Raw genomic sequence first — 23,994 nt, forward strand, 5'->3', positions numbered from 1 at the left:
GCGTTTAAGCCTGTGTGTAACAGTAATAATCATCATTTTATTTTAAATGTTCTGACCGGATGTTTCTAAATATTTGAACTTTTTTTTTCAACCTTGCCTTGGCGGTAGCAGCTCTCTCGTCTCCTCCTTCCTCCAATCCATCCTCCGCACAGCTGATGCTCGGTCATTTTCCGTGTCTGACCCTCCATCATGTAGTCACTTGGCAGCGCTCCATCCATGGCATCTCTCTAAACAGCCGTCCCTCCATCGTGCCATAAAATATCCTCCGCTCACCATGCTGCAGATCGGCGACGAGGTGGTGTATTTCTCGGCGGTGTTTCTGCTCGTCCTTTTGGGGACGAGGAGCGCCACGGGGGCCTCCCTCCTCACCGCATTCCTCTACGTCTTCATGGTGATGTTCCGGTTTCCTCCGGTGCCAACGGAGCAGGCCGGCCGCGTCCTCCGCCCAAGGGCTCCATCAGGCGGCGTCCCGGTGGTGGCGCACCGCGGAGGGAGCCACGACGCTCCGGAGAACACCTTGGCTGCGATCAGAGAGGTGACATGCAGGCATCAGGGATGTGTTTGTCCGAACATATTTAGCTGTACTGTGGAGCTAAAGCACCACACTCAGAAATGTATTCTTCAGATATTTAACACCCAGATAAATGATTAATTCTAGGAATCCAGAGCAATGCAGTGCAAATGAGCCCTATAAAGAACATTAGGGCAACTTCATGAGGGATTTTATGTGATAATTATATTGATAGGTTAGTCCAGATGCTTAAGCTTTGTATGTCGTGACTTCTCAGTGATTTTGCAGAGTAAGCAGAGCATCACATTTACTACTGTGAATGGTCAGAGAAGCCAGCTGGTTAGATTTCTATCACATCAGCAGCTCATTATGCTCCTGGGCCTTGAAAATGAATTATTCTTAAATCGATGCCGTCTTCGTGATGGTGCCTTCAATCACTCACAGACTTGTGAATCCGTTATTCGCTCTTCATTGTCTCTGTTGCATCCTGAAGGTGTTGAGTCAGCTGTGCTTCTGCTGTCTCATAACCGTCCCTCCTGCAGTGATCATCCCATGCACTAACAAGCTACCGTTCAGCCTCTTCTTACAAACACGTTTTTGATTAACGTTTCCTTGTAGGCAGCTGTGGAAATATGGTGCAGAAGATAACAAAATAAATTCTGCTCTGACTTTTGGAAACTGTCCTGGAACAGCTGTAATGACATCCTGATCATGCTGATGCTGAGGAGACCTTTGGTTGCTGCTGCTTGACCTTGTCTTTGATGTTATCAACTGTGGACAATTTCTGGGTTGCACCTCCATCTGTTGGCATCAGAGGTGTCTAAATGAACATTTTAATGCTGTAGTTCATCCCTCTGACATGCTGAGTAACCAGGAGGTCTGTTCTTTAATCCATTTTCACTGTAAGTGACTTGAAACTGAGCAAAACGTGGCAGATTTTTTGCCCCGATTTTTTCAGATAAAGAGTCCTCCTCTTTTAATAAATGATTATAATTTGAGCAATGTGGTCACTCACTCTTTTTTTTTTTCAGCTAAGAAGGCCTCAGAGGTGGAAGAAGTACTCACATCCTTCAGTAACAGTAGAAATACCACAGTCTCAAAATACTCCATTGCAAGTTAAAGTCCTGAATTCAGAATATTACTCAAGTAAAAGTGCAGAAGTATTATCAGCAATATGAAATTAAAGCGGGCTGCACGGTGGCGCAGCAGGTAGTGCGCGTGCCTCACAGCAAGAAGGTTGCAGGTTCAATTCCCGGGTCGGGCCTTTCTGTGTGAAGTTTGCATGTTCTTCCCGTGCATGTGTGGGTTCTCTCCGGGTACTCCGGCTTCCTCCCACAGACCACAAACATGCTCTTTAGGTTGATTGGTGACTGTAAAATTGCCCCTAGGTGTGAGTGTGAGTGTGAATGGTGTGTGTATGTGCCCTGCAATCGGCTGGCGATCGTCCGTTGACAGCCGAGATAGGCTCCGGCCCCCCCGCGACCCCGAAAGGGATAAGCGGCATAAAAAATGGATGGATGGATGAAATTAAAGCTTAAAACGTACTCTTTATGCAGAAGGGTTCATCAATTCTAGATACGTATTAAGTACTAGTTATATTAGGAGTAGTGTAGTACTGTACTTAGTTACATTCCTCCACTCGAAGCCCTGCCTCAGCCAATGCATTTTTCATTTTTATTGTTTCTGGATATTTATTCAGACTGTCATTTCTAAAGTGTTTTGATTCAGTGTTTTCTTGATATGCTAACACTGGTCTTCTACTGCTGACTGAGTCAGACATGGAAATGAGTGAAAAATGCTTTGGCTCATTTATTGTGAAAGGCAGAGGCTTGAAAGAGCGAGGCTCAGACGTTATTGAGGTATTACTCAATGTCCTCATGAGTCAACAATTGTTTTTGCTTCAAACTGGAGCCGCTAACCTCTAAATGTTAAACCAGTTAACTCTTCTGTGTCCTAGAGACAACTTAGAATCAACATTTGTTCGAAAACTCCCAACACAAACGCAATTTTCTGCCTGTCAGTAAATGTGCAGAGACAGCTGTCTTCTTGTCTTCTTCTCATCTGTGATCTCATGCTTTAGGCCAGCAGGAACGGGGCCACTGGAGTGGAGCTGGACCTGAGTTTCACAGCCGATGGAGTGCCCGTACTGATGCATGATGAGACTTTGGACCGCACCACCAATGGCTCTGGACCAGTTAGCAAACTGCAGCTTGTCCAGCTCAGGAGACTGGATGCTGCTGTCCATCACAGGCTGAAGTATGGAGTTGTGAATTCATGCACTGAATAACAAACTAAAGACAGTGTGTCCATGAAATATTTAAACAACGTACTAATAGAAAATGCTTAAATACTGCACTATAATTCAGAGGCAAATGTTGCACTTTTCTGTTTGATAACTTTATAAATGATGATGACTTTATTGAGGGGCTGCACGGTGGCACAGCAGGTAGCGCGCGTGCCTCACAGCACGAAGGTTGCCGGTTCGATCCCCGGGTCAGGCAGGGCCTTTCTGTGTGAAGTTTGCATGTTCTTCCCGTGCATGCGTGGGTTCTCTCCGGGTACTCCGGCTTCCTCCCACAGACCAAAAACATGCTCATTAGGTTAATTGATGACTCTAAATTGTCCATAGGTGTGAGTGTGAGTGTGAATGGTTGTTTGTCCTTGCATGTGGCCCTGCAATCGGCTGGCGACCGGCTCAGGGTGTACCCCGCCTCCCGCCCATTGTAGCTGGGATAGGCTCCAGCCCCCCGCAACCCCGAAAGGGATAGGCGGTATAGATAATGGATGGATGGATGACTTTATTGATCCCTGGAGAGAAGGTTACAAGCTACCCAGCAGTAGATCAATATAAAATAATTAAAATGGGCCCCACCTGCTGCAGAGTATTTTTACCTGTGGCACGTGGAGTATATTTTGACGCTAATTCTTATGTACCTTAACTCAAGTAAAACTTCTACTTGTAACCCATTATTTTTACACTGTGGTCTTACTACTTTTTAAGTAAAAGCTCTAAATACTTCTTCAGCCACTGCCAGATTTGCTTATCCATTATTTTGGTGGAACTTCTATCTCCCCTCTCGCTTGCTTTCATCTCAGATTTTAAAGACTTAAAATAAGGGCGCAAGAAAAACAGACTTGGAGTGTGAACGTGTGGCACAGTAGGAACGTCACCTCAGTAAAAACCAGCTGTAGTTTCCTTTCGTCTGCAGGGACAAGTTCAGCGGAGAGAAGGTCCCGACTCTGCGGGAGGCGGTGGAGGAATGCATCAGACACCAGCTGACCATCTTCTTTGATGTCAGAGGTGAACCTGATAAGGTACTGAATGTACTGACCTAAGCTGAAGCCAAAAAGACTTGTTATTAATATACTGATATGTGCATATTTGGAACAATGATGTTAATCAGCTGTAGTTCACTTCTAGGAGGCTCTCATATCAGTAATCTCTTTAAATAAGTAAGCCAGTTTATAATCAGATAGTTAAATAATGTTCTGTTGGTCATTTCATGTGTTTTTAAGGAATATTAAAGAGTTTTCCTCTTTTCCAGGCTGCATCAGCGCTTCATGAGATGTACAGGAAGTTTCCCGCCCTTTACAACTCCAGCATTGTTTCCTCCTTTGAACCCGAAGTCATCTACAAGGTAACAAAACATATGACTGAGTATGACTGAACTCTGACCGTACTCTGTTGACCTCTGACCTCTTCCGGTCTGCAGATGCGTCAGACTGACCCCAACGTGGTCACGGGTCTCACACACCGGCCCTGGAGACTGAGCCGCTTTAGGGACGGCACTCCTCGGACCCTGTCAATGTGGGGTCAGATGTGGATGGTGGCTCTGGACGTCTTGTTGGACTGGGCCCACCACCACATACTGTGGAAACTCTGCGGAGTGTCTGCCATCCTCGTGCAGAAAGACTTCATCTCACTGTAGGTGAAGCTCAATCTGTTTTATCGTTACGATGCACCGCCACAAAGCTGTGTCTAACTCACAGGGCTTAAGAGATGTTAGGTTCACCTGTTAACTTGTACCTTCTGCCCTCATTTAAAGTCCCATGAAGCAAGACTCCTTCAGTGTAAAACAATACCAACATTGTGAAAACTGGATTTGATCAAATTTTATTGAACCCCTTCCTTAGTCATAAATAGACTCTGCTTCATTTGATGGGTTCACTGCTCTAATCTTGCATTGTTTGGCTGTGGGTCTTCTTCCTCACTGACTCAGCTATATTATCTTTCCTTCCTCCTTCCACTCAGGGACTACGTTCAGTACTGGGCGGAGCGAGGGGTGGAGGTGGTGGGCTGGACTGTGAACACTGCTGTGGAGAAAGAGTACTACCAAAACCTGCTAAAGATTGGCTACATCACCGACAGTCTGCTGGAAGACTGTGACTCTGCTGAATGATCACACACACACAAAAGATAACATTTTACAGCTTCTAAGTGAACAAATTTGAAGCTGGAAACTCATATTGTTACATATTATATTACATTTCTTGTCCTCTTAAGGAACATAAAATACTGAAATATTTAGGTGAAGTTAAATTAAAAGGTATAAGGAAGCTAGAAATTTGGTGCTAACCAGCTCTGCAGTGGCAATCGAATAACCCAAGCTTATATAGAAATGCATATATGATTTTCTGTAGAGGTAAAAACACACAGTTACCTGTAGCTGGCATACAGGTGATTTCCCTTTAAATCTACAGACACACTGAACCATGAACAATCAACTGTATACTTCCTTATCCTTATCCTACTACCAGCAGCAATACCTCCAGCTCTCCTGGACCAGGGATTAGGATTACACTACTTTAAGGATCTTTTCTACCTTCTGTGCTGATCTTTCAGAGGCTGTGATGCACCTTTAAAGAGACATCAGTAACATTAGACATCCTGACATCATATCAACGCCTGCTATCATTCATAGTTCCTTAATTGTGGACTCTAGAACAGCGGTCCCCAACCACCGGGCATTTTGGTACCAGGCCGCACAGAGAGACTGAACAAAAATATTTTATTGATCATCAGTCTGAAAGAAGTTTTATTTTGAAAATCTGGTGCATCCGCCTGTGCCTCTGAACACGTCAAACCGCTCGTCTTGGTCACTTGATATGGTAGTAAAAAAAAAAAAGTAAGCCCAGAAGCTGGCAAAAATGACTAAAAAACAAACGTCTTTAGAGAGCTTTTTTGGAAAGGGGAAAACGCCAAATTATGAGACAGAAGAAGAAAGCTGCATTGACAATATCAGAAGCCCTACTTAAAATACGGTTTTATCGCTTCAGGTGATTCTCACGCACCAAGCCCGCTCAGTGGCTCTGCGCGGCCCCGTACCAAATGACCCACGGACCGGTGGTTGTTGACCGCTACTCTAACGCACTATTTACTGCACTGACTTCCTGTAACTATTATCATTATCAGTATGTTTGTGTCCTGGGTCAGATCCCCGAACTGATCCCGGCCCGAGTGGCTATCATCATTGTGTGTGTGTGTGTGTGTGTGTGTGTGTGTGTGTGTGTGTGTGTGTGTGTGTGTGTGTGTGTGTGTGTGTGTGTCGGGTCGGATCTCAGCCCGGGTTGTTATGATTATTATTAATATTAGTGTGTGCATGTCCCGGGTCGGATCCAGGGTCGGACCCGGGTACTGATCAGGCCCGGGTTGTTATTATTATTAATATTATTATTATTATTATTATTATTATTATTAGTGTGTGTGTGTGTGTGTGTGTGTGTGTGTGTGTGTGTGTGTGTGTGTGTGTGTGTGTGTGTGTGTGTGTGTGTGTGTCCCGCTTCCCGGAATTTACTCGGGACCGATCCGGAACTTTCCCGGGACTTTGCCGGGACCGACCCGGAACTTACCCGGGATCCGACCTTGGATCCGACCCGGGACATGCACACACTAATATTAATAATAATCATGACAACCCGGGCTGAGATCAGAAGCCACACACACACACACACACACACACACACACACACACACACACACACACACACACACACTAATAATATTATTAATAATAATAATAACAACAACAACCCGGGCCTGATCAGTACCCGGGATCCGACCCGGGACACACACACACTAATAATGATAACAACAACAACAATAATAATGACGATAGCCACTCGGGCCGGGATCAGTTCGGGGATCTGACCCAGGACACAAACATACTGATAATGATAACAGTTACAGGAAGTCAGTGCAGTAAATAGTGCGTTAGAGTAGTGGTCAACAACCACCGGTCCGTGGGTCATTTGGTACGGGGCCGCGCAGAGCCACTGAGCAAATAATAATAATAATAATAATAATAATAATAATAATAATAATAATAATAATAATAATAATAACCCGAGCCGGGATCTGACCCGGGACACACACACTAATAATAATGATACTAATATCAACAACCCGATCCGACCCGGGACACACACACACACTATTGATAATAATAATGATAATAACAGCTGGGTCGAGTCCGCTTGAATTAAAGGCATCAATAAATTTTTCAGCATCCGACCCGCGATCCGACCGATAAGAGACAATATCAGCAGTAAAATATGAGTTTATCGCTTCAGGTGATTCTCACGCACCAAGCCCTCTCTGCGTAATACGTGGCGACAGGCTCGTAAATGAGGCAATGAAGCCTTCTCGTGGACGAGAAACAAGCGCAGGGCTCCCACTATACAAATTCGTCCCTATGCCGGTCTGGCAAGTTATTGTTTTACGTGAAACCGGTCCGTGGCGCAAAAAAGTTTGGGGAACGCTGCTTTAGAGGGTCTCTTGTTAGCACTCTGAAACTTGACACAACGATACTTAACTGTCGAGAGACTCATCTTCTTTCATTAAGTTGCACAAATGCGCATTAAAGCCCTGAAAGATTCAACTGTATGATGATAATATCAGACTGCAGCCTCCAGAGGATTTCATCCTTGAGGGAAAGCAAATGCACCGTTGAACCTGAGTGCAGGTGTTCTCTGTGTGTAGTTCAAGGCCAAGATGAGTCCACGGAAACTTCTGTAACACCCTCATGATGAATCTTTATTAGAGGGATGAGTCTTGCTTGTGCTCGTGGCTGTGGCCAGATTTATAAGAGATACTGGCGTCTTGAGTCCAAATAGCATAGAAGGTGTAATTTTTCATTTCTTCACATGACATTTATTCGCTTAACTTTTGAGTGGTACAGTTAAGTAAAACATAATGATCCAATGCTGCTTTAAATAATTTTCGACACCGCTAGGAAAATCGCCTGCAGGGAAAAATATTGATTCCCTTAATTTCATTTAAATCATCAAGTCTGTAAATTCAGTTTGCAGAACTGATGTAAGTCAATGATGCCTTTTAACTGAATATCATAAGTTAATAAATCTTTAAAAAGTATAAGTAGATGAGTAATTTCTTTGACTTCATCTCTGTTTAAGGCCAGCCGGCTCTTTTAATGTAACCACGCTCTCAGTTAGTGTATAGTAAAGCTTGAGTTGGGTACTAAACATGCTTGTGTGTGTGTGTGTGTGTGTGTGTGTGTGTGTGTGTGTGTGTGTGTGTGTGTGTGTGTGTGTGTGTGTGTGTGTGTGTGTGTGTGTGTGTGTGTGTGTGTGATTGCATTGTGCGCCTGACCTCACGTGTGTGTGCTGTAAACATAGAGACGTTGGGCACATAGGGGCCTCATGGAGGAGCAGATAAAAGACCCCCATTGAATAAATTGTCATACAACAGAAGTTTAACTCATCTGAGAGAAGTTTATTTGTTTAATAGTATGTATAACACGCCAAACAATAATGTAGAGAGGGAAGTCAAACGGGTCATAAGTTCACATTTCCCGGATAACTTGCCTTAATTCTGATTTTATTAGGGAATAAAAATTGTGTAAACAGGTAGTTCTTTCACACTCTGGGCTTCTCTGTGGCCCTCTAAAATCCCGCGGTGTTGCAGAGCTGTTTCAGTCCCGGGACGCTGTCTCTTTAAAGCGCCGGGGGAGGCGTGTAGCGACGTCGAGGAGTGCTGCGCCCTGACGGTGTGCGTGCATGAATGACAGCAGCTCCTACAGGTTATGTGACATTGTGGAGGTGCAGGACACCCCAGCGGCAAAGTGACTTACGGTAAGTGTCTAGACTCGGGCGCGGAGAGGGCAGGTGAAAGAGGTTGGAGGGATCGCCGGGTGAGATGCGCCTCGACTGCTGGTCTTACGCGGAGAGGAGCGCGGCGCACGGATCGGCTCTCTGAGAGGTTACCCAACAGGCTGCCTGGAGCTCATGTCAGCTCTGTGAATCCGCGCTGGCTCCAAACTGGCACCGTGTGAGTGAAATCCAGCCCGGTCACATGAGGAGAGGACTGACACGTTTCACATCACATCGTTTTTTAATGCACGTGGACAGATTTTGAAGAGTGCCTTTTCAAGTAGGCCTGCTCCACCTGTATCTGCTCCGCCTGGACTTACTCAACGTGCCAAACTCCAAACTTTTCAGGTGATTTTTTTTTCCTGCGCATGATGTACACAATTACACGAGGTCCCAGCAAACTGGTGACACAGCGGCGCACAGGTGAGATCAATCACTCTCCCACAGATCCAGCACACATTCATCTGGTTTTCAAGTGTTTTTATCCAAATTAAATGTGAAACTTTACTCTCATTTCTAGGACCCACTCAGCAGCTTGACAACAAAATAAACGACTTCAAGCACAAGCAAACGTCCTGGAACATGCCTGAGTAAGTGTGCAACTTTTGGAGAGACGCCTCCTCTCCAAACGCTATCGGTTGTGTGTGTCTGTCTTTGTATTACCAACATTGTGGGGACATAAATCTGTTTATGAAGTCACATTATGGGGGACTCACCAACCTTATGAGGACACACAGATCCCCACAACGTAAAATCATTCAGTTTTAGGGTGAAGACTTGTTAAGGTCAGGGTGAGGCAGAAAACGAATGTAAGTCAATGTAATGTCCCTGAAAGTGATGGAAACATAGCTGTTTTAAAAAAATCTAAAACTTGTAGCTAATTTTTGCAGAGATCGCTCGCTTGCCCGATGAATAGTGTTGGTTAAAGTGTGTGTAAGTGAATGGCAGCAGAGGACGTCATCAGCCTGAGACGGCCGGCGTTTGTCCATCAGTGCAGGCCTGATTTACAACACGCCTTCACACTGTGGCTTCCCACCAAGTCAGGGCTGCTTTCATGCCTTTGCAGCAGCCGTGACCTTGGTGGAAGGCGAGGTGGCACATGGTCCTTCATTCAGCTGTTGCTCTCTCTTGACTCCTACACAGCCAACCTCACTTGAGTTTAGGCCTCAAATGCTGACACTCCCTGCTGCTTGTGACATGCTGTTTCCCTTCTACCCGTCAGCCTCCCGGCACCCAAGATAGTTTTCAACCGTCTCAATGGCAAGAGGTACCATCATCCCGCTCCGCCGGTCCCGTCAGGCAACCAGCAGGAAGAGAGCTACAGCGCCACGCACGAGGAAAACGTCAAATTTGTCCACGAGGGTAAGGAAACGAATGGATGATCTGCCCAGAAATATGATACGATGAGACAACGGTTTTCATTGTCTCACTGTATCCAGACAGCCATCCCCCGCCAGCTGTTTTGTGAATGACATTGTTTGAGAGTGTATTTAAAAACTACAAACCAGCCTCCTCCTCCTCCCCCGCTCCTCCCAGGCCTCACCCACACAGCTGCTCAGACACTGATAGCCATGATAGGCACCTGGCGGAGAAATGCTTTCACACCCACAGAACATGCTCCTCATGAGCCATGCTGGAGGAAACAGCATTTTTTGGGCTTTGAGTAGCACCCACCAGCCACTCAGCTGGAGGAAGACCCTTGTTTTCTGAGCTTTGAGGATAAGGCAACAGAGAGCTGCTGACAGGATGAAGGGTTTTGTTGGGACCAGGTGAAACTCTTTCACGGTGACCCAGTTTTGAAGTTTCTTTTTACACGTTGGCTCGCTCGGCCTTCGTCTGGCTCGGCTGTTCTCACTTTCCGCGTCTTGTTAGTCACTGCCGTTGAAGCTCAGCCACAGAAGCTCATAAACAACTCCAGTGACCTTGTCGTTGAGTGGATAAGGACACAAAGACAATGCCCCTCACCCCCTCCCCTGCTGAGGGAGACTGCAGTTCAGGGTTGATTCATTCTCATTGACTCTCTGAAATACTTCAACACGCGATGTAAACAAACTTATCCATTAGAGTTTTCTGGAAGTCATGACCTGAAGGCAGCTACCAGGGCTAAAATCAATCACGCACTTCATGTGAGCAGTCCACATGCTGCATTATTTGAAGTACACACGTTTAGGAGGAGTGGCCTTTGAAGCAGTTGCCCTTGTGGACTTTACTGGTGTGACACTGTGGGTGTGACACTGGGGTGCAGGACTTTTTTTTAAACTTGGACAGATAAGGGCATTTGCTATTAGAGATTGATTGCATACTTGATATCATATCCTTTGGTTCAGAGTATCATTATTTTCATTTTTAATTTAGTACTGGGAGCCTGCATCTCTGCAAATACAACGCTTAAATCCTGATTTATGTGCATGACAAATTATGACATGCCGTTAAGGCTGCAGCTGCTTGCTTTAGCTGTAATAATCATAATGCATAAACCTCTTCAGATTATTTATGATTAATAGATGAACTGATTAATGGCTTTCACTATTTCCAAGACCCCAGTGTGATGTCTTCAGATGCTTTCTAATGTCCAACCAGTACTTTAAATCCCAAAGGTATTAAATTTACTGTGATGTCAAGGAAAATCTGAAAATGTTCTCATGTCAGAAGCTTGAACCAACCAAAACGACTTTATTAATCAATGATCAAAATACTGTACTTGCTGGTTAATCTTCTGTCAATCAACAATCATTTTAGCTCTACACACAGAAGCCTATGTGTTAGAAGTAGATGTGCTGATGAGTCATTGTGCTTTCAGCCTGGCAGGAGGTGCTGCAGCAGGAGCAAGAGCCAGAGCAAGCCCGGAGAGCAGTCCGCTATGAAGAAACCACCCCCAGTCCACACATGGACAGTGAGTACTACTTCTCCTCCTTCTCACATTGCTCCATCCTCCCCAAGCCCGTCGTTGGTGCATTCATCTGCATATTACATTTTAAGGCTGAACTAAGTAAGTTTGTCATGTTAAAATGTCTGTTCTTAAGTCTAAGTATCAAAATTAAGGGATGTGATTCGGCAAAGGTCTTCCTGAGTTTGAAGCAGTGACTTCTTAACATTTCAGTTGCTTCGTCTTTCATGATTACAGCCCACAGACCTGCAGCTACTGTAACCTGGATAATAGGTTGTATTGGTTTATGACAGCCAGCCAACCAAGGATTAGTAGACCTGCTTCTGATCCTTCCAGCTGGAAGGAAGCTCACAGAGGTCACAGGCCAGTCTTTCCTCATAGTCCAATAAGATGCACCAACTCCGGTGACACACTTAGAAATACGAATTTAGGTTTTATATTTTGTTGCCACGTCAACTAAGCTGATAGGTATTTATCACCAGACATTAAAAACATACTACTACCAATATTGTTAATAATAATAATAATAATAATGTGGATTTGTAGCCTACAATTGTGATTTCTACGTAACATGTTTGTTTTATAATTTGTTTTGTGATTCAGTTTGTTCAATTTATTGAGAGTATGTACCGGAAGTGGTAGCATGCTATCGTGACTGTGTGACAATAGTGTTGCAGTTCCTCATTGTGACCACTGGAGGGCTGTATGCACTCACAAGTCCCTGATTCCCCACAAAAGTTTTAATCACAGTCGGTGTGAATATCTTTGTTTTGGGGGGTTTAGTCCGTAACACTGTTAATGATCATTTCTATTAGTTTGCGTCCGATAGATTGAGTTTAGTTATTTTAGGAAACTATGGACGATGCTTGCATGCTAACGTGTGCCAGTTAGTTACTTAACTATTACTGTTGTTATTTGTACTTACTGTATTGATCAGCTTTACATTTTGATATTAATTCAGATTTAAACAAGATATTCTTAAATTTGTTAGCCACAAATATAATGTAGTATTGCACTTCCTCACTTTGGCCAGTGGAGGGCAGTGAACACTAATTACTCAATATACTCTGGTCAGCTCCAGAGTAAAGATGGATAACAATTCAAAAAACAATTAAAAGAGACTAAAAGACGATAATTATACATAAGGTTCCAAGAGAGAAGGGATCCTGATCGAGCTAATGTAACGTAATGTACTGAGCTATAGCACCCCTTCCTGTTATAATTCGTATTCTCTGCATATTTAACCTTTACAGCCTCACACAACAGCTCAGCTACAGACTTTCAATGTTTTTTTTAATTCCTCTCTTCCTTTGTTTTTAGACTTTGTGCCCATAGATCTGGATGAATGGTGGGCTCAGCGTTTCCTTGCCAATATAGACAAACTGTCCTGATGCTCCTCTGGGATTTCTGAATCTTGATGGACGGTCAGGAGGTGAGACCTGAAGCAGGATGGATCACAGAGAGGAAGCCCAGCAGGAGGTGCGATGGGTCAAAATGTGATTCAAATGGACGGACGGCGCTGGGACGCTAACATAGAAACCAGAGAATCACGTCACTTAAACACAATCCATCCATCTCTCAATGCTCAGTCTGCGACAGGCTGGACACCGGAAGACGACTCCTTGAAGCTGAGGTTCCCTTATCTTACTAGTCCTCACGAGAGAGGTGTCAGGTTACTTTGAAATGCAGTAAAGTTGTATTTTCAAGAAGCTCTGTATTTGCATCTTTTTAATTGTCACAAGAATGGTTGTTTACTCACCTCGTTGGTTATGCACACAGGACACCAAAACATAGATCTTAGGCTCACTGCTAATTTAATACCAATGAAACCTGTCAGTTGATGCAGCATCTACAATACACACAACGTGAAAATGTTCATTCATTTGACCCAGATTGCAGATATTCGATTTCTTACAAACCACAACAATAACTAAATAATGTAGAAAAATGACACTTTGGAGGGCTCATTCAAAAGCGAACAGAAAACGTTAACAGCAGCGAGGACGTCTTTCAGTCCAGCGGGACCATGTCACAGCTCTAAAACACACCCCAGAACAAAACTTAATGTATCTTAAGCTGTTGTTTCACATGGTATTTCAAGAGGCTTTTTGAAATGTGCCAAAATTTTTACTGCTTTTCCTCCTCATATCTCCATTGTTTGTGACTGGTTTGCAACCTGATGACTCAGGATGTGGACGACGTTGAGCCTGGCGGTTTGTTTTTGCAGCACCTGGTCTTTAAAACAAGATGGCAATTTCAGAAAAACGCTATTTTTAAACGGCAAAATGTGAAAGTCAACCTTCACCTGTTTATGGCACGTCCTCTAAATACCATGTGAAACACAGCTGAACGCAGAGCATAAAGACATAGCAGTGTTTTCAGGGAAGCATCATCTGAGCTTTTTAAGCCTTTCTGTGCTCTCCAAACGAGGGAATGAAGTACTCCAGAGGGGAAAGAGGTGATTTTATGGCTTCAGATGAACAATGGCCTGTCGTGCTCTTCAGAAACTGCAGATCTCCACCTTTGTAGGCCCTCCAGCTTCAGTCTACAGGCCACTGTGATCAAAACCAAATCAGTCTGTCGTTCATGTCTGCGAGGAGCTCTCAGTGCTTCTCCAGAGCTTTTGCCAACAGATCGTTCAGGCGGGAAATCATCGGCCGGGGGTCATCGTTCAGACCTGCTGCGATCATGGCGTTGTCGTAGATCTGCAAAATATGGATAAAGAGAATTCAGTGTACAAACCTGCAGACTTAAGAAGTCAAGGAGCAAATTAAAACACAGAAATATCCCACAAAAAGCTGATTAGATGCTGCCAGAACAGAATATTCATCATTTATCACAGGAATCACTGATATATTGTCATAACTTGTGAAACATTTTTCACAATAATAGTTGTATTGATTTCCCAGAACAGTTCCTTCTTCCGGGAGCATTACCAGAAATATGCTGGCAATCAAATAATGGCCGAGTCTCAAATAATAGACAGCACACATAAAGGTTATTGTTGATAAAGGCCAAGTTTAAATTAATGAATAAATGAATAAACATTGAGGGGTAGCACAATGTGCATTTCCACAATCATTGGTTCCATCAGTCCAACACTGTCATGTCAAACTCTTTACCTGAAATATTGTTTTCATTCCTCTTAAGATACTGTCAATAACATTAAGACTTCCTGCAGAAGTTTGAAATCATCAGGAGCATCTGAACTGCTGAAATACTTTTAATTTGAAACACCGTGCATGAAGTGTGAAGTACGTGAACGAAGACTGTATTTCTGTCAGACAGGACAAACTTCAGGACATGACGTTGTTGGAACATGATCCTGAATTTGACAAGACAACAGGAACGCACTGAGGAAGTTCTCAGCTTGCAAACTAGAGCCGGAGCAGGTCAGAAACAATGAGGCCTTCTTCATAAAATGTCTTTTCTAGATCCAGATCTGAGCCACAGTACCTGTTCCAGAAGCAGACCAGCCAGTTCAGAGTCTGTGTCCTTCAGTGAGTGCAGCTTCTTGATCAGCTCATGTCTATCAGATTGTAAAAAAAAAAAAAAAAAACACATGCGATTTTAAGTAAGAATTCCATCTAGTAAAATCCATCACGCACACACACACACCTCTCTCTCTTACCCTGCATTGATCTCCAGTGTGGGCTGCAGGATCTGAGCCCTCTCCTCAGGGGTGCGGGCCAGCTGCTGGGTGCGGAGGAAGTGGCGAGCAGCACCCATCTCCAGCACTGTGATCATAGCTGGGTGGGTGTCCAGTCGAGGAGTCAGCTGAGGGCCACGTGGGAAAAAATTTAAGTAACACTGAAGACATTTTCAGGCCAGTTACATCCCCAATTCCAAAAATGCTCCGTAACACAAATAAAACAGAATGAGAGAACTTGCCGATTGAGGCCTGGGGTAGAATTAGAAACCATCCTATGAAATTCAGAATCCTTGACAGTCTCATCTTTACCTTTATGTTGGCGACTCGGGGGCCCAAAGCATTCTTCATCCAGGATATAAGGTCGTCGGCCTGCTCCTGCGACAGACGCTCAGAGGCTGCAGAGGAGGACATAAAAGAGGACAGTCAGGACTACATGCATGACGGTGAAAGCTGTCCTTTAACTGGAGATATGAGAGAGGAGCAGACCCGGCTTGCTGTCCTCAAACTTCTCCTCCTTGTAGTGATCGACCACGATGTCGGTCTCGACGGAGATCATCTTCTTCTTGTCAAACTCCCGGAGGTGGAGGAGGGTCAGCTCATCGAACTGCTCGTAGCAGAACAGCACCTGCACGGAGAGGAGAGACGAACGTGAAGCTTCCACTGCGGCTTTCATCCAGAGTGACCCGAGTTTTAAACAGCTTCTCGGTGGCATTTTATCCGCTGCTTTAATTCTCGTCTGACAAGCACGACTGACTCACGCTCCGCCTGCTTGCGCTTGTCCGGCGTAAACATACACACTGCTACATACATTTACCCTGCTGTATGTGTGTGTGTGTGTATTGTCTGTGCTGCTCCACACACACACACACACACACACACACACACACACACACACACACACACACACACACACTCTTCCTCATTAAATTAATTTCATCTTTTCATCCACTTTGCAAAATAATAAGTGGCATCCAGGTGCTACCACGACATGCTGGGTTCACATTAGCTTTGCTCCCCGCCACCCTCTCACCTCCATGTCTTTCTGTTTCATGGCCTCATAGTAGGGGGAGTGCTCCGCAAGGTGGCGGTTGGGGGCGCACAGGTAGTAGATGTTGCGTGTGCCGGCCTTCATGCGGGAGGCGTACTCCATCAGGTTGGTCTGCTGTCCCACCGGCAGAGCAGAAGACTCAAACCTCAGCAGCTTTGCAATATCCTCCTGTGAAGAGACAGCACGGAGGGTCACATCATATTTCTCAAACGTTCTCGAACATTCTCATGAAACTGGTTGCATCTTGCATCCACAGTCACCTTGACATCTTGCTCTTGGGTGGTGACGATGCCCTCCCTCATGAAGAGGCCGTAATCCTCAAAGAACTTGTTGTACTTCTCCGGCTCCTTCTTGCTCTGGTCCAGCAAGAAGCGGATCACCCTCTGCTGCAAAACGTCACGAAGCTTCCTGAAGCCAGAGGTGAAGGTGCGGTGGATCGTTATTGAAGCACAAGCAGAGACTTAAGAAATGTGTTGCGAAATTATAAGTGAACAGACTGTAAATGTTCCCAAAGATGTAGATTTTGATACCTGATGAGGGCGCTCTCCTGCAGCAGCTCTCTGCTCAGATTCAGCGGGATGTCCTCGCTGTCTACCACACCTGCACACACATACGCACACACACAGATTCAGCTCAACACCACTGAAGAATCAACCATGTTTTTCCCTTTTTTTTTGATAAAAATGTAAAAACAGGCAGCAGGTGGAGGCTCAGACCTCGGAGGAAGCGCAGCCACTTGGGCAGAATGTCGGTGGCTTTGGTCTGGATCAGGACCTTCCTGCTGTACAGAGCCACACTGGAGCTCATCTCCCTGCTCACGTCGAACATGCTCGGCTTCTGTTGGCAAATAAAGTCCCCTTAATAAGACACAGCTTCACTTTGACTCATCACCACTGGAAAAAAAACTTCAGTGGAAATGTAAGAGAGAAACATGGCGAAATAGTCTCTCAGCCACACAGTGAAACTCGATGCTGGGGTGTGTGCATATGAAAACACCCAAACCAAAAGCACCCAGCCCCGAGCTCCTCACCGATTCCGGGATGTAAAAGATGCTGCGGATGTTGAGCGGGGCGTCGGCGCGGTAGTGCAGCGTGTAGCGCGGCTTGTCGTAGGTCTGCGCAACGTAACGGTAGAACTCCTCATGCTGCCACTCGCTGATCTCCTTCGGCTCCATCATCCACAAGGCCTGGTGGGAGACAGAGGTCGAACAGCAAACAATACAGACAGCAGCAATGTCATGAATTTGTTTCACATTATACTGAAGACATTCACTGGGACTCTTTGGATTAAGACCGACAGACTCAGTGAGGCTCACCTGCAGAGTGTTGAGCCTCCGTCCGTTCAGGAAGATGGGGAAGCTGACAAAGTTGCTGTACTTTGTCACAACCTCTGAAAGGGATACAGCAGCTTGTAAATCACATGCGATGATGCACTCAAGTGGTTGATGGCTGCAGCGGCTCCAGCTGTTGTACCTTTAACTCTGTCCTCAGTGGAAAACTCCTTGCAGTCGTCCTTGAGGTGCAGCACGATCTTCGTCCCCCGTTGAACGCCGCTGGCTTCAGCGATCTCAAACACTCCAGAGCTGAGGAGGACAACGACAGAGACATTTGTTTACAGTCATTTCACTCTTTGCTCAGCTGTAGAGCAGATTCACAATGAGGACTTCTAGTTTCCCATTCTGTCCTTGCTCTCATTCCCATCCCTGCCTCTCACCCGTCTGAGGACCACTTGTATCCGGGTGCGCCGGGCTCTGCGGACTGGGAGTAGACATCAACACTGTCGGCCACCATGAAGGCAGAGTAGAATCCCACCCCGAACTGACCAATGATGGTGCTGCTGGCATCTGCTTGGTTGTTTAGGGCGTCCAAAAATGCCTGCAATGTGGGGAAGTGACCAACACTATAAACACATCTGGCATTGGTAGATATGAACTGGTGTATAAGATATAGACACTGGAAAATGCACAGCAGTCACCTTTGAACCAGAGCGGGCGATCGTCCCTAGGTTGGCCACCAGCTCCTCTTGGGTCATCCCCATTCCCGTGTCCTGTGGGAGTACAAACAATCCCAGTCAGTCAAAAGTGGACATAGCTTGTTGTATCATTTTCATCCAGCAGGTGGCAATTTATCTCAAAAAAGACCAGAGTCCACCAGCCCTCTGTCACTGCAGTAACCTGCATCTTTTCTTATAACTTTAACTCCAGAATCAGTGGGAAATGGCTATAAATCAACACAGGGCACAAAAAACCTGCAAAACTATCAAAACCAATAATACCAACCAAGCATACGTGGTGCACATTGTCGCTCATTGGTGTACCTGAATGGTGAAGGTGCCCTTTGCGCCATCGGTCTGCAGGTGGATCTCCATCTGAGCTGTTTCTCCACCTGCTGTGGTCAGTTTGTGGCGCAGTTTTTCCAGAGCATCACTGCCGTTGGAGATCAGCTCCCTGATGAACACCTGGTGGGATGTGGGAGAGCCCGCGAATCAGCCGCAGAGGAAGAATTAGAGGTAATAAGCTGACATTTCAGAGGTTTAGCTAAGTTATAGCCTCTCTCTCTCTCTCTCTCTCTCTCTCTCTCTCTCACACACACACACACACACACACACACACACTCTTACCTCTTTCTCTGAGTACAAGGACCGGGCAACAATGTCCAGCAGTTTTTTTGTCTCTGCCTGAAATTCATGTTTGGAGGAGCTTCCTGCGTGGAACAGGGTTGGAATAACATTCAGATTATCTTAAATCTACCAATTGAGGTGCTTTGTGCCGTAACATTCAAAGAGAATCGTGTCCGCTGCTGTCACAGCACCTTGCACAGACTCCGTATCGCTGATGATGGTGTGCAGAGGCTCCTCTTCAGGCTCTTTCTCGGCCTCCTGCGTGCTGTAGTAAGACTGCTGGCTGAAGCCGAGGCAAGACCGCTGCGAGCTCCACACTCTGGGCCGACTGCTCCACCTCTGCAGCTGTCCAGCCTGCAAGTCTGACGACAGGAGGATAACACGGTAAATCACACGTACCGCAAGTTCAGAACCACACGGACAGGTGCAGACAAAAACGCTGTGTGGAAAGAGACGGCAAATATTGTAAGAGTGTTTTAGACAGACAGTAAAACATCCTTAAAAAAACATAATCTGGATATTTTTGCACAAAATCTCATGAATCCATTTTTGCACAGAGCATGACATCGGAGTCTCTTCACGGCCAGTAAGGAAATAAAAGTTATTACAGCAACCAGTCAGTCTTTCTACAAACATATGGTCATGAGTGGAGTTAACAATCTTGTATGGGCCTTTGTTTATGACTTGAAATATATATATATATTGTACAAAATGAAACACAAAATCACTTGACACTGATAATCAGTTCAGTCCATAGTCTATGATTCAGTCTGATGTAATGGTTTAATACTTGAGTCTAGCAGGAAGCTTATCGATTTACATTAATCTGTAACTGTTTTGTACTTTCTGAGTAACTAACACAGCAGTTCGTGCTGTTAAACTTCAAGCTGGTAAATGAAGAGTTCAGCCGCAGCAGAGTTTATACGACTGTGATCTTGTGGCTGTTAAACAGCAGCACAGGCTAACTCGGCAGGCTAACAAACACAGCTTACCTCCTGTGACGGAGCGTGAAACAGTTCGGGTGCTCAGCCCGCGTGCACATGACATTAACCGTGAGTTGGCCCTCTGAGAGGAACCGAGAGCGAACCGGGCCAGCGCGAGGCAGCGGGACATGATCTCAGGCAAGGGGAGACGAGGACGAGTCGTCTGACCGAGGGACACACGTTAAGCAACGGTGGCACAGTCAGGACCTGCGACGGCGCCTGATGATGGCGTCACCAGGGAGTCCATCACACTGCCTGACGAAAAAGGGAAATAATTCAACTGACTGTCAATAATCTCAGGTAAACAGTATTAAAGTGCACGGGTTCATTTCGTTAACACGTATTTTAAAAACGGTTAGTCGTATCTGTGCCAAGTTATAGTTAAACTGTTTTTTATTATTTGATATTAATTTCAGTTCTCTGCCCTTCAGGGTCAAACGGTAATTTCGTACAATGAAATATAATCAATCAAGAATATTTAAATCGATGTCAATAAGTTTGTCACCTGTCATCTTGTCATCTTGCTGCTGTCTAGAGCTAAAATGAGTATTTGATCAGGTGACCACTTTATATCGATTTATCCTATTGTGGTATTCAATGGTTGGGAGTCATTTTCAAGCAAAAAGTTTGAGCCTTTTCTTGCTTTGCATCATAACACACAAAATGACTCAAACTCAAATAATCGAGAAAATAATCTGTAGATTAATGATGAAAATGCTCATTAGTTTCAAACCTAATGCTGACCACAACAGAAAAAAATAGAGGCAGAGTCTGTGGCACACAGGTTTATTTAACAATATGGTATATAAGTACGAAATGAGCCATTTGAACCAGTTTGTACAGTGATTTCATTCTTATTTTCTGCATATTTACAGTACTGTCTAGCTGCATGATTTACATTAGAGAACAGTTTATAATCAATTCAAGTTTAATGCAAGAGAGAAAATGATGCACAAAACTCTCTCTGAACACAAATCAGCAGTCAAACAAGTTAAATTCCCACCACAGGCAAAAGAGGTTCAGGATTTTATGAGAATTTCTTCAGACTGAGGGAGAGACAAAGCAATTTTTTAAACATTTGCAAGACCATTTCTGGGCCCAAGCCAGTAAAGAGAACATTCCGGCACCTGTGAACATTAACAAGCTTCAATGCAGGTTTCTCTTAGACCTGCCTGTTGTGTTTGGGTGTGTGCAATAGTTCCTAGATCTATACAAATATGTTAATCTCCCATAGACTCTGCAAACAGGAAAGAAATTAAGGCTTTCCCAAAGGCAGTCCTTTTGAAAAATGGCATATTAGAATAAATTAGCCAGGAACAGAGAAACAGAGCAAGAGGTGAAAACCTGGCAAAAAATTCCCAGACAAATAATTGTACAGTCTTCTCAACACAAATACGATATCAATTTGCAAAGGTACAAAATAAAAAAAAAAAATTGAATAATAAAATGAAATATTTTTGTTTTGAGAAGTTTTGTTAAAAAACGTCAATACCAGAGCATAACAAATGAAAAACAAATTAAAACAACACAAAGACCAGGGCAAAGTCTTGCAAGACTGGTCTGAAACAAAAATATATTCTTTGTGTCTTTGTTGTCTTCTTTTAAACAGCAATTATTAAATCACTCTGTGTTGGAAGAAAAAAGCAGTCCCTTGGTTTAAGGAAAGTTCACAGTCTGTAGGCCTCATATGACTCATTTGTTTGTATTTACTTTAGCTTTTTACATCAGCAAGTACAAAAATTTCTCAGCTGAAAACAGAACAAGGCCTTTCTTCTGTCACAAAATGCTACAATCCTTCAACAAATTTCTCCAGCGTGTCTCCCGTTGTGTCACCCACCATACCCATGTCATTACTCAACCCCCCTCTGTTTGGTGTGTTAAGTTGCGGGAGCATGGCACTCTGCTCCGGTGTTCCCATGTGTCCCTGCTCCATAGATCCTGACATGGGGCCTCCAAGACTGGGGTGGGGAGAGCTGGAGTGGAGGGCGCCGTGCTGAGGTGAGGGCTGAGGCTGTATCCGTGGGGAGGGACTGGAATGCGGGGGCTGCTGCGAAGGTGGACGGGGTGATTGCACTGGAGCTGGGGAGCGTACTTGGTTTCCCAGGGCGTTTGCCATTGTCTGGCCAGGTAAGTGAGCTCCTCCCTGGGCTTGACCTTGGAGCATGTGGGGTTGTGGACTCATTGAGTTAGCCTGCGCTGGAGAGCCCATCTGTTGCTTTAACATCTGCTGCTGCTGTTGCTGCTGAAGCATGCGCTGCTGGAGGAGGTTCTGGGGCCCATCCATGCCCATGCCAGGTTGGCCCATTTGGGACGTGGGAGGGAGCTGTCCCATGGGCCCCCCACCTCCTTGCATAGCCATATGCTGCTGCATACGGAGCTGGGAGTAGCTTGCTGGCCCTGGCTGCTGCTGGGGGAACTGACCATGGCCCTGAGGCATGCCCCCCTGCTGCTGCTGTGCCTGCTGCTGCTGCTGCTGCATCTGCTGCATCCTGAGCAGCTGCTGTCTGCGGTACAGTTGGGGATTGCCGTTTTGAGCAGCATTCATCATCTGGCCTTGGGGACCCATTGTTGCCATGCCCTGGGACGCTGCTTGTGGAGGAGGCTGCTGCTGAGGTGCCATCCCTGGCCTCTGCACCTGGTTTGCCATGGCTGCAATGGCCTGCATTCCTGCCTGGGACCCCAGCATGGCCTGAGGGTTTTGCTGCTGCGTCTGCTGTTGCTGCGGTTGGTTTGCCTGGTACTTGGCTGTCCTCTGTTTAATGAAGGCGGCCATGAGGTGGGGGTTCGACTTGAGGATGTTTAGGACCTGCTGCTGCTGCTGTGGGGAGCTGGGAGATTTGAGGGTGCGCAGTAATTCCTGCAGGGCACTTGGAGCGATGTTACCAGGTACACTCCGTGGCATGTTATGCTGCTGTGGTGTCATGCCCTGCTGAGAGGTCCCCTGGGGAGGCATGACCCCAGGCATTTGGAGACCCTGCTGCTGGGGCATCATGGGCCTCTGCATGAGCTGGCCCTGCTGGGGCATGGGTGTTCCCTGAGCCTGCTGAGGGGCCATAGGGCCTTGTTGAGGAGGGACCTGGGGCTGATGACCCTGGGGATTTTGCATGGGATTCTGCATCCCTGGACCCCACTGACCCTGCTGCATAGCCTGCATCACCTGGGGACCCCGTGGCCCCTGCATCATCTGCATCTGGCCCTGCATTGGCCCCATCATTCGTGGGTGGTTCATGGGCATCCCATTCATAGCATAATTCTGTTGTTGCTTCGCCTTGGCTACCATCTCGATCTGTCTGGCCACCTTCAGGGCGGCCAGCAGTGGCTGCTGTTGCTGTGGCTGCTGCGGCGGCTGAGGCTGAGGCTGCTGTTGGTGCGGCATGTTAGGCAAAGGTGACTGCTGCTGATGGAGAGGGGATGACTGAGGCCCTGGTTTGCCCTGCGGGACTGGTGTTGGGGGCTGGCTGCTGCGGCCATTGTTCGGGAAGCCTTGGGCAATATTGGCAGGGTTTGGTGGCTGCTGTTGTTGGGGTTGGTTGGGCATAGGCTGGGGGGTCTGGGGTGTACTAGGCTGCTGCACAGAGTTGGGCGTGTCGGGGGCAGCTGAGGTAGGTGGAGATGGCATGGGCATACCCCTTCCAGCCATGGTGGCCATTCTGCGGCGCATCATCTGAGCCTGCTGGAGCCTGTGCTGCAGCTGCTGCTGACGGAGTTTGTGCTTGATGTTGAGACAGAAGGGAACGGGACACTTGTTCTCCTGACAGTGCTTGGCATGATAACAACATAAAGCAATGAGCTGCTTGCACACAGGGCAGCCACCGTTGGTCTTGCGCTTGCAGCCCTTGGTGTGTTGAACCACCCTCTTCATCTTCTGGCATGAAGGCAAAGAGCAGTTGGCATTGCGGCACTGGCAGGCGTGGACCAGGGACTGGATGCAGCGCTGGATGCTGAGACGTCGGCTCTCCTGAGGGCTCTTAGAGGCCTCTCCACCCTGACCGTTGCTGTCGTCGTCTATACCCAGGCCCCACTTCACCATCTGGTGCTCGTGGCCCTTAGTGTTGTAGCAGTTAATGCATAGGTCGTAGTCCTGATGACAGGTAAGAAAGATCACATTATGGTTAAGTCAAGGTTTAAATTTAATTCAAAACTGGTACAGATCTCAAAATACATCTGTAAAGTGCCACTTCTCCC

The 23,994-nt window shown here is 46.0% G+C and overlaps 4 protein-coding genes across 9 annotated transcripts in view; 2 read left to right on the plus strand and 2 right to left on the minus strand.

The window, feature by feature from the left end:
* The first annotated feature begins 130 nt into the window (after positions 1-130).
* Positions 131-6,260, plus strand: LOC139344046 (glycerophosphodiester phosphodiesterase 1-like). Its single transcript, XM_070981961.1, has 6 exons — positions 131-535; positions 2,592-2,767; positions 3,721-3,826; positions 4,057-4,149; positions 4,225-4,436; positions 4,764-6,260. The coding sequence occupies exons 1-6, from the start codon at positions 275-277 to the stop codon at positions 4,909-4,911; spliced, it is 996 nt and encodes a 331-aa protein (XP_070838062.1). The 5' UTR covers positions 131-274; the 3' UTR covers positions 4,912-6,260.
* Positions 6,261-8,496: 2,236 nt separating this feature from the next.
* LOC139343658 (MAPK regulated corepressor interacting protein 2-like) lies at positions 8,497-13,211 on the plus strand. Its single transcript, XM_070981411.1, has 5 exons — positions 8,497-9,043; positions 9,141-9,210; positions 9,843-9,982; positions 11,421-11,513; positions 12,828-13,211. The coding sequence occupies exons 1-5, from the start codon at positions 8,989-8,991 to the stop codon at positions 12,896-12,898; spliced, it is 429 nt and encodes a 142-aa protein (XP_070837512.1). The 5' UTR covers positions 8,497-8,988; the 3' UTR covers positions 12,899-13,211.
* Positions 13,211-20,007, minus strand: trap1 (TNF receptor-associated protein 1). The gene is made up of 18 exons (XM_070981410.1): positions 19,819-20,007; positions 19,018-19,188; positions 18,827-18,909; positions 18,524-18,664; positions 18,182-18,253; positions 17,921-18,081; positions 17,680-17,789; positions 17,523-17,596; positions 17,238-17,393; positions 16,924-17,044; positions 16,738-16,807; positions 16,468-16,615; positions 16,190-16,375; positions 15,646-15,784; positions 15,469-15,554; positions 15,139-15,284; positions 14,964-15,036; positions 13,211-14,212 (listed from the first exon to the last, which is right to left on the minus strand). The coding sequence occupies exons 1-18, from the start codon at positions 19,937-19,939 to the stop codon at positions 14,111-14,113; spliced, it is 2,160 nt and encodes a 719-aa protein (XP_070837511.1). The 5' UTR covers positions 19,940-20,007; the 3' UTR covers positions 13,211-14,110.
* A 572-nt stretch (positions 20,008-20,579) lies between these two features.
* Positions 20,580-23,994, minus strand: part of crebbpb (CREB binding protein b) — a 32,270-nt gene continuing 28,855 nt past the window's right edge. For all 6 annotated transcript variants that reach the window (XM_070981720.1, XM_070981719.1, XM_070981716.1 and 3 more), the window contains exon 31: positions 20,580-23,890. In XM_070981720.1, coding sequence (XP_070837821.1) covers positions 21,596-23,890 — 2,295 coding nt within the window. In that variant the 3' untranslated portion in view covers positions 20,580-21,595. The remainder of the gene's footprint in view (positions 23,891-23,994) is intronic.

This window comes from Chaetodon trifascialis, chromosome 15, assembly GCF_039877785.1.
Source record: "Chaetodon trifascialis isolate fChaTrf1 chromosome 15, fChaTrf1.hap1, whole genome shotgun sequence".
NCBI lineage: Eukaryota > Metazoa > Chordata > Actinopteri > Chaetodontiformes > Chaetodontidae > Chaetodon > Chaetodon trifascialis.

What these genes read in the sequence shown, in the direction of transcription:
- LOC139344046 (XM_070981961.1), top strand. Translation starts at nt 275, where the DNA reads ATGCTGCAGATCGGCGACGAGGTGGTGTATTTCTCGGCGGTGTTTCTG. An exon ending in GCTGTCCATCACAGGCTGAA is followed by an intron (nt 2,768 to 3,720) that starts GTATGGAGTTGT and finishes TTTCGTCTGCAG; the next exon opens with GGACAAGTTCAGCGGAGAGA. An exon ending in CAGAAAGACTTCATCTCACT is followed by an intron (nt 4,437 to 4,763) that starts GTAGGTGAAGCT and finishes CCTTCCACTCAG; the next exon opens with GGACTACGTTCAGTACTGGG.
- LOC139343658 (XM_070981411.1), top strand. Translation starts at nt 8,989, where the DNA reads ATGATGTACACAATTACACGAGGTCCCAGCAAACTGGTGACACAGCGG. An exon ending in ACGTCCTGGAACATGCCTGA is followed by an intron (nt 9,211 to 9,842) that starts GTAAGTGTGCAA and finishes TCTACCCGTCAG; the next exon opens with CCTCCCGGCACCCAAGATAG. An exon ending in CGTCAAATTTGTCCACGAGG is followed by an intron (nt 9,983 to 11,420) that starts GTAAGGAAACGA and finishes TTGTGCTTTCAG; the next exon opens with CCTGGCAGGAGGTGCTGCAG.
- trap1 (XM_070981410.1), bottom strand. Translation starts at nt 19,939, where the DNA reads ATGTCCCGCTGCCTCGCGCTGGCCCGGTTCGCTCTCGGTTCCTCTCAG. An exon ending in CACTGAGGACAGAGTTAAAG is followed by an intron (nt 17,597 to 17,679) that starts GTACAACAGCTG and finishes TATCCCTTTCAG; the next exon opens with AGGTTGTGACAAAGTACAGC. An exon ending in ACACTGGAGATCAATGCAGG is followed by an intron (nt 15,037 to 15,138) that starts GTAAGAGAGAGA and finishes ACAATCTGATAG; the next exon opens with ACATGAGCTGATCAAGAAGC.